General features: G+C 31.4%; 1 protein-coding gene across 1 annotated transcript; it reads left to right on the top strand.

Annotated features, from left to right (window-relative positions):
- The first annotated feature begins 6,960 nt into the window (after positions 1-6,960).
- LOC112510029 lies at positions 6,961-7,919 on the top strand. The gene has a single exon (XM_025115289.1). It carries the CDS (start codon positions 7,061-7,063, stop codon positions 7,637-7,639), a length of 579 nt encoding a protein of 192 aa, XP_024971057.1. The 5' UTR covers positions 6,961-7,060; the 3' UTR covers positions 7,640-7,919.
- Positions 7,920-10,183: the final 2,264 nt, after the last annotated feature.

Genomic DNA, 10,183 nt, shown 5'->3' with positions numbered 1-10,183 from the left:
AGATGTTTATCCTGTATTTGATTGTGTTTATCTGCAGTTAGTTACACGAATTCAGATATGAGATGAAATCGGATAGGGATGAACGGATTTAAGAGTTTTTAAGAGTTTAAGAGTTTTAAGAGTTTTTAAGAGTTTTAGCCAAATGCTTTATAATATAGTATAGATATATGTATGTATTTGGTGGTCGGTTTGGTCCAAACCGCCCAGAAAAAAGGTTCTAAACCGCATACCGGACCGCTCGATTTTGCTATTTTTCAAACCAGATCAGACCGCCAGACCGCTCAAACCGTCAAAAATGGTCCGATTTGACTTGGTTCGACCGGTTTGAACGGTCCAACGGTTTTTTTTAACACCCCTAATTTTATTTATACCCTCTTTTACAGGGGGTATGTGAGTAAGGTAGGGGTTAAGAAAAAAGTGGTATGTGAGTGAGGAGGTATGAATAGCAAACCACGTGGTTTATATGTGAAAGGAAAAAAAAATGAAAACTAGGGGTGGAGTTGGTCCAGCACCAAGTTTTTTCTTCAATATCATATACCAACTAATTATAAATCTTAACTATATACCAACAAATTGTATCTGATACCAACTTAATTAGTATCAACTTTTTTCAATTGATACATGTGATACTGATTTTGTACTAATCTCAAATTACGTATATGAAAAACTTGTCATAATGTTCAAATTTTGATTGACATTATTTTTTAGGTAACATATGAGATGTTCAAGAGTTTTTAACTGTAATAAAACTCGTAAATATTCAAACAAAATAGTTTAAATATAATATTTAATATTTAATTATATAAAAAATTCATAAACCAATAAATAATTTATACCATAATATTAAAAAAAATAGACATAATATCAGGCTCAAAGGCCTCAAAAAGTACCCACAGGCCACAAGCCCACAATGGTTGTGGAACTGGGTTGGTGGCTGAAATCTCATGTGGGTCTCGTTCTTCGAACTTAGAAAATAATTATTTAACTTTTATTAAATTTCAAAATAATTTTATTTTGGTAACAATTAATTAGATTATATTTTAATTAGTTAATATTAATTTATTTAATAATCGCTGGAACCACGTTTTTACTTCAACCATCAATTAAACGTACAAGTTTATATTTCAATATAGGATTATAACGATGTTGTTTTTACAATTATCAATCACACAATCATGCATTAACTGATTGACATAAATCTTGTTTACGTTGTTCGACTAACACATACATTTACAAAGTTTTATATACTAAACGATCAATCTACAATAAGTGGGAGACTTTGTAACAACTCGTCCCACGTGGATAAAAAATGAGATTTGTGAGCTCCTTATAAATTCAAGTTGTGGGTCATCAATAAAATCTACCATGGATTTAAGTTGAATTCAAATTTATTGTGTCAACATGTTGCTTCGGCCTTTAGAATGTTACCCCACATATCAGTCACATGTTCATTGCAACAAATCGAGAATGCTTAAGTAAATATCAATTCATAAGATTCTTTATAATCATCTATCATACACTTTTCACGTTTTATTAACAACCACATATTACAACGTCGTGTAAATAATTCTTTTTCTATATTCGTTCGAGGTATACCCATTTAAAATCTACTTGAACTCAGTTCATTGGGTGGATGATGGTCAGACCCCTTTTCGACCTCTTACACCCAGGTCCTCGACCTTCAATTATACAATGAGGCCTTCACCAAGTCCTCTGATTTTTGAGTATGTTGTTTTCCTCAAGGATATGAACAAGTCACGTAAAGTTTCAGCTCGATCGGACCATGTTTGCTTGTTGATTCGTCCTTGTGATGAAAGTCGTGCTCTACTATACGAAAATCTTAGAACGCCTCTGATTTCTCTTCGCTTTTTTCACCTTCCTGATTCTTCTCTTACCTTTTCACTTTTCTTTCTTTTTATCTTATCTTCATAGAGTAGATTGAGAGATAAATATCGGGTACTAAATGAAATATAAAATCATTCAAAATTGCCCCACTATTTTTTTTTTTAAGTACTTCAATTAGTTTTTACAGTACTCACTTTACATTCTCCACATACGCTAATGCTACTTACATAAACATATGTACCTCATCATATTTCTATCCTATTGTATTATAAAGTTATATTTGATAAATTCACATGTGTTACAACGTATAATTGTTTGATCCTATAAATATAAGTATTATAGAGCAGTCTATTAAGACACTTAGAGGTCGTTTACCAAAAGATTATCCGTATAAGCGTTTACCAAGTCACATTATCCGTATAAGTGGATGAAAATAAAGAGGACCAAGCCATATTACTTTACCGAATGAATATAGCAAAGATAAAGAATCTTACTTGGTAAGAACGAATGCAAGGACTGAGAGTCTTACCTGGTAAGTGAGGGTAACAGCTCTTACCACGTTAGCGCTTACCGGGTAAATTGTTGTATACGATATCGTTTTGATGGATTAAAATCTTATCCGGGTAAGAGTTTGGTAAAGCCCCCCCCCCCCCAAAGACCTTTATGATGTCCTATAAACCGGATTCTATTATAATATTGTTATTGATTGTTTGAGTATACTTGGGATCATGTGAGACCAAGGATTTCTCGTGAGAACCGTAAGACCAATTCTCAACTCCTGGATTAGATCTACAATATGACAATCTGAACATTAATAAACGCCACGAGACTTCTCAATAATCATAAAATTGCTAACGTGCAACTTTAGATAATTAGATCATTAGCTTATAAAATTAATCAATGAACATAAATTGGTCTTATGGGTCTCACGAAAAACTTTAGGTCTCACGTGAACCCAACTCTGTTTGACTATCTACATAGGAAGGAAGGTGGAAACTAGAGTTAAGATGCACGGGATGGGTACGGCTATGGAATCAAATACCCTCAACTTTATTCCCCAAATGCAAATAGTCCAATATACCCATCTTTTACTTTCTTTATTTATTTTAAATATTTCTCTTAAAAATAATAATAATAAAAGATAATCCCTTTAAGTCTATAAATTTGCTTTAATTTTATTTTTATTATTTTTATATTATATGCGTTCGTATGTATGTATGCATGTGACTGGAATACGTACGTACCTTAGATGTATGTACGTATCTCGTGTAAATCTAATTATCATTTTCTATAAGCACATTTATGTACAATTATTTCTTAAAATATTTAATAATTTATATTAAAGAATTATTACGTACATAGATCTTATTTACCAAGAAGTACACCGGGTGAAGTGATTAAGAACTTAGAGATAATAAATTGTTAAGACGACGTTAATTAAGTGGCTTAACAAGTCACATCTGTATGAGGATAAAACTTGTTAAATTATCCAACTTAAATAATGTCTTTGTGTAAGGCCCATAGTTGTTGGTCATATAACCTTAAAATTCTCATTAACTACTCTATTAAGACAGTTGGACACCGCAACCGACTCATTTTGTTGTAGTGTATATATGTATGTATGTAAACAAGGGTATTTGTCATTTTCTGGTCGCACCAATTGTTGGGAATCTGGGTTTTGGGGTTGTAATCACTTGGATAATTTTCTGGATTGTGTATGATTTTCATTTTCTAAATACTATATGTCAACCTTATGAATGCCTTAGCTTACACGAAACTAGTATTAGAATAATCCAAAAACATACACGTTTATGTATTTATGAGAGAGATCTACGATTACAAACGGTTAGATCGTTAACATGTGATTGCACAAAATTTACATCACTTACAACTAAGATTGAATGTCAGTTACAACCAACTCAGAAGCACCAAGCTTTGAAGAACCATGTTCAAAAGGAACGAATTCTGAGGACTTATAGAAGCTTTGAGTCCACATTCTTCTGATTCACACTTAGGAGACAAAATTACCAAATTTTAGAGCTAAATTCAAGAAGGTTTTCAACCTTCTAAGTTTCACCTAAAACGTCATGTAACTCATATTGTTAATCGTTTTAGGTTTAGCCCATTTTTATTCTTAACATGTATATTCTATGTCATCTCATTTATATAATGTAATCAAAAATTTTGTATGTGATAGGGCTCCAAAAAATTGAAACGTCCCATATTGTTACTTTGAGCTATCGAATTAATTATGCAAGTAATATATAAGTGAACCGACAACTTTAACCCATTTTTTTTTTTTAATATTTTGGTGAAAAGTACAAGGTACATATACGTGGGATTTACCAAATCTTGTTATTTTATTTTAGACTAAATTACATCTTTTGTCCCTATGGTTTGTTGATTTTTTTATTACAGTCCCTAAAGTGCATTTATTATAGTGTTTGTCCATGTGGTATGCAAAAATGCACGCTTTTGAGTCTCTTTTTTTAACGAAATTTGTTAACCCAATTAACAGATAATTTTTTTAGCTTTTTCTTGTTTTATTTTGTTATATTATTATAATATTATATTCACAAACACTCTCTGTCACACACATATAAACAGAGATGACGTAGAAACGCCACCCAGACTATCTGCACGAAGGTTGAGAAGTTGTGGGATGGTGTTTTCATGTTTGGTGACCTTCCATATCCACTGTCGTTTGGTGTATATATATCCATCAACTACTCTCATACATAATAAAACCCACCCCTTGTTCTCGGTGCCCATGCAATTAAAACTCACCCTCTCCGCCACCAAGGCACATGCTAGTGTCAGACCCCTCTCCATGAACCAAAAATGTAATTTTCTCTATTTAATTTGTCCCACTTGTAAAAACTCCCCCCCCCCCCACACACACACACAACACAAATACACTCACGTTATCAACCTTGTCCTTGAAAACAAAAAAAATGGCAGGGGGAAAGGTAGTGGTTGGCTGGTGATCAGAACTCCAATGAAGCTTCACTTATCCAACACTAACTCACAAAACCATGTGGATGTAACCTCTGTGTGTATTTGTGTACGAGGGTGGGGGAAGTGAGCGAGTCCGACGATGGGGGAGTATGACAGAGGGTGTTGCATTATCGGCAGGAAAGAGTTAAAGGATCTTATTGGTGAGTATTCACAATAATGAAAACCCCTTTACACTTCACAGCTTCTTCTCCACAGTCGACAATACTGGGTTACTAAAAAAAAGTCAACGGAGTGGGAATCATAAACTCGACAGTGCGTTCACGTTAGGGTTGGTATCCTAAAGTCATTTCATTCTTTTATATTTACTTTTACAATTTTTATCAAGGAAAAGGACAAAAAGAGGGTTAACAAAATCTGTTAGTGTGAAGGATTTAGAATGTGCGTTTTTCCATACCACAAGTACCAAAAGTGTAATAAATGTCTTTAAGGGACCATAATCAAACAAAGCGCATACCATAGGGACCAGGAATGTAATTTACTCTTTTAGATGCACAGTAAGATCGGGCTTTTGTAATCCCCTCTTAATTACTTTAAACCACATTCTTTTAAAAGTCCATCGGAAGGCCTTCCTTTAACACGTCAATTAATTTAACCTTATAATAAAGATTACATATATCTTGTTAAAGATTTTTGGGGACAATGGCTATTTACAATATTACCCTCAAAATTATGTTAGATTTACTCATCAAGAGATAAAGATTTAACTTTAGAGTATGTATGTTTGCCACCCACCCTACTTCTCACTGAAGCAATTTCATCCCCTATATTTTATAATATATTAAATGAAATAATTTTATCTTAATTTGTAAAAAAATAAAATAAAATGATTTTAAATCTTAATTTGTAAAATATTATTTTCAAATGTATATGTATATTTAAGGGTCCACATTTTATCATGACTTTTTTCAAAGTATAAATATCTTAAAATATATATTTTTCTTACAAAAAACTTTTATATAAATAATTTTAAAGTATAGATACTTAAATATATAATTTAAAATGTAAATTGAATGGAAGTATGTGTTTTTAACCATAGGACAAACTGTATGAAAATGTAACGTATTTTATTTTTGGTAACGTATTTTTAAAACTTTTATTTGGTACCGTTGAAGCATTAACTGGTTACCATGTTAATATGACGAGTGATGTGGTACCCAACTCAGTATTATTTGTCATTCAACCTAATTTCATCTCATCACTCGTCACATCAGCATGATAATCGGTTAATGCTTCAACCGAGTACTTATAAATGTTTAAAATTTTACATCTTAAGTATCAAAATAAAAGTTTTGAAAGTACGTTCCCTAAAATAGAAATCAAGTTAAAGTACGAAACTTTTTAATGCAATTTCCTCTTAAATATATTTTTATCATGTCTTTTAACATGTATTCTTTTAAATATAATTAATTTGCTTAAATCCAATTAATTAATCACATTAAGTCTCTAAACTATTTATCAACCCTAGCTAATTTGAAACGAGATAAAACCTGTTATCTCAACATTATCTATTAAATATATCAATTAAATATAGATATAAATTAAATAAAATAATGATATGTCTTAGTGATGATGAATTTTAGGCCTACAAATATTTATTCATTTAGAATTTCCTCAAATGAATCGACTTTCGTAAGAAAAATATCAAACCCATTCAACTTAAAAGGCAACATCTGAATCGTTATTAAAGTTAATTTTGTTTGGCAAAAAAAAGGTATGCCTCTTAATGATTCTAAAACTCTATGAATGATTTTGTATCATGGATCTTCCTTGACAATTAAGAGCCCTGAATTCATTATACACAATTACTAATTAAACAATTATATTTTATTTTTCATTATATCATAACAACCTCTTAATCATTCTGCACCAAATCATTCAACAATTGCCAAACAACTCCTAAACAAAAGAAAAAGCATCGCAATAATTAGAAACAAAATAATCAATTTCTCCATCACACAACTTTTATAAAAGCAACAAGAGAGTTTAAATTTAAAAGAAACCACAGGAATTGAAAGCTCCATGTGACAGAAAAACTCCAAGATAAGCTCCTTTTTCTTCACTATAAATGGCAGCACCAACTCTCATTGCCCTATCTTCAACCATATCAAACACAAATCCATCTCAAACTCAAAACTCTTCTCACAAAACCAACCATTTTTCGATCGATTTGTAAACCGAAAAGTTCATCAACTTATACATGGATCCACTCAGAATACAGGCCTACAAGATTCATGCCATCAAGAAGCACAAGAGGCAACAGTTCATGGGTACCATTCTACTATACACCATCTCAACATTAGCTTGTACCTTGTTGTGTTCTAGTCCCTTATGGTATCCTCCGTTTTGCGCCACTTTCAACGTCGTTTTCTTTCTCTTCCTCCCAAAGATATGTTCCTTCTTCTTCACTAGCAAGGTTTTGTTCGTTGTGGGCAACCTCATTGTCGTCTTTCTCGTGGGAGAATCCAAGTTTTTCGCCTCCAAGTCTACCCCGGCCAATTCACATGCTAGCTACAGTGATGTTTGTTATGACAAGTACAAATGCAAGACCCAAAACCCTCAAGTTTTGCCAAAGAAAGGGACGGCAAAAGCGAAAAGTTTCAGTATCAATGATGACGAGAAAAGATTGGAAACGGAAGGCGAAGAGAATGTAGAGGAAGTAGAACATGAGGATTTAGAGGTAAATTTGGGTGCAGAAGAGTTGAACAAGTTGGCTGACGATTTTATTGCCAGGATTAACAGGCAAAGAAGACTTGAAGCTGAAGTTACTAGGGGTTAAGGATCTAACTTTCTGATGTATAACATGTTGTGATCGATAACCTCGTGCACTGGCAACTTTTGATCGTAACTTTTATCGATCTCGAAGATGATTGGTTCATAGATGTTGGGAGTTATATAGTATAAGCTAATTTGGGTGTATTTAGATATATAATTCAATAATATGTTCATAAATTTGAATAGAACAATTGGTTTATGTAATAAACTTGAAGCACCCTTGGATGGATCAACCATGATGTTCCTACTTCTTTATGTTTATACTGCCAATGAGATTTGGCTCGATGCCATGAAACTAGAAACAACCAAATTAAGTTATTCCGTTAAGTGCATTCGTTATCTCTCTCTCTCTCTCTACATATTTATTGATACGGTGAAGTATCGTGTGAGAATGAAAGTTATGATGAAAAGCGTAAGAATGAATTTGAACCGTTGATCACTTCACGTTTAATCTCATGCTCACCCATGAATTTCTACTTTAAAAGGGAATTGATTTGTTACATCCCGATGTATCTCATTGGTATTGACGTTCAATTAGGATTGATCCAAGAATGAAGACGTCTTCTTACGCTTCTGACCATAATTTCTCCTCTTAAAGATAATGATATTTATTTATGTGAAATACAAGTTAATTTATATAATGATATTTATTTTAATTTGGATGATAAGTATCTCATAAATGTCACATGCTACAAAGTCGTCTTTTGTTTATTGCCTCTAAAGTAGCAATTAATTAGGATTCACATTAGCTAAACATTAAATACTTAATATTAAAAATAGCAACAATTAATATTATATAAAAGTAAAAGAAAAAGTAGCAAGTGGGAGGATGGGTACAAAAAAAAAAAGTACTAGAATCATATACCCTTTCATCACTTTCTTCCTCCACATTTTTATTCTCCCCCTTCTATATATATATATATATATATATACACACCCACATACGAATGATGATGTGAGAATAAGAGTTAAATGAGAAAGCAGGAATAGATCTAGACTTTTGATCGCTTTTAATCTCACATCCACCTCATGAATTACGTTTATAAGGGGAATAGATCTGGTACATTTGAATACACCTAGTGTTGATTTTCAATTAAAATTAATCGAAAAGCGAAAATTCTTTTTTATCTGTCTCACCGTAACGTTCACTTTTACTGGAATCTAACCCTATATATATATATATATATATATATATATATATATATATATAGGTGGAGGTTCAAACGAGAACCCATATGATTTATGAGAACGCGAAAACAACCTAATAACCTTAAACTTGTTTAATTAATAAATTAACTTATATTAAATATAAATAAATTAATAAGAGCAGTAATGTAATTAAGTAATTTTGATAATTTTTATTTTATTTAATTATATATATATATATATATATGTGTGTGTGTGTGTGTGTGTGTGTGTGTGAGTTTCCATTTAAGAACACATAAAATTATGATAAAACGATGTATCATATGCTATTTCACATGATTATTTTTTCATCTCCGGCTTGGAGTCAATGCATTAATTAACATATATTTATTTCCAACGTTTTTGTTTCACAATGTCTGTTTGTGACGAAAATAGAGTAATTAAGTCACGAAAACTATTGCCTTGAATTAATTTCTAGTAACTTCAAAATTCTACAATGCCCAAAACACTTTAGACTTGTATGTTTCAATAGAAACTTGTGAAATGAGACAGCGAATGATCTTGATCGATTAAGCATATAACTAGGGTTGAAGAAATTTGAACAATCCAATCTAGTGTTTGTGGTTTGAAAAATCTCAACTCAATTACTCAACCCAAACGTATAACTGAATCTAATCTAAACTGGAAGGATTAAGTTTGGTTGGTTAAGTTGAAATTTTAGTACATCATTTTACAATTTCACTAAATAATTGTGTTTAAACGAAATATATTAAAATAAAAACCTACAATTACATAAGAGATATTAAGTGATATTTACATGGAACTTTCTATTAAGACTGTTAATTACATAAGCAACAATGTACTTCATTTAATTTCCTATGTTGTAATAGTGTATATGTATGGTTATTTAAGGTACCAGAATACACCACAACAAACTCATCGTTAAAAGAGTAAGTCGAAACAATTTGTGCATTTAAAATTGCACATATTTCAAAATTACGTGTAATAAACTGAAAAAAGTAAGTCGAAACAATTTGCAAGAATTTAAAACAAGCTTATTATCGGTTTTTTCACTTGTAGAAGAATCAAAATTTCTACCTTTTGAATACCAACTTGATTTTGGTTTCAATATGCTCCAACAACTATTTAGACTATGTTTAGCAAACCAACTGATAAGTTAGCTGATATGTTTGATAAAATAAGTGGTAGCTAATAAGATAACTGCTAGCTTGATGAACAAATTATATTTGGTAAAAATATAATTATATTTGATAAGATAACTGGTGAACAAATTGTATTTGCAAAAAAATAGAGTTTATAAGCATGTAAAATGACTAAAAAAGAAATCTTGAAAAAATAGTCAATTACAAATATTTCATAATATAATTCAAATAGATTTCTA

The sequence above is a fragment of the Cynara cardunculus genome (genome assembly GCF_001531365.2).
Source record: "Cynara cardunculus var. scolymus isolate 2C chromosome LG 3, CcrdV1, whole genome shotgun sequence".
Lineage (NCBI taxonomy): Eukaryota > Viridiplantae > Streptophyta > Magnoliopsida > Asterales > Asteraceae > Cynara > Cynara cardunculus.
This window is presented reverse-complemented; position numbering and strand designations above follow the sequence as displayed.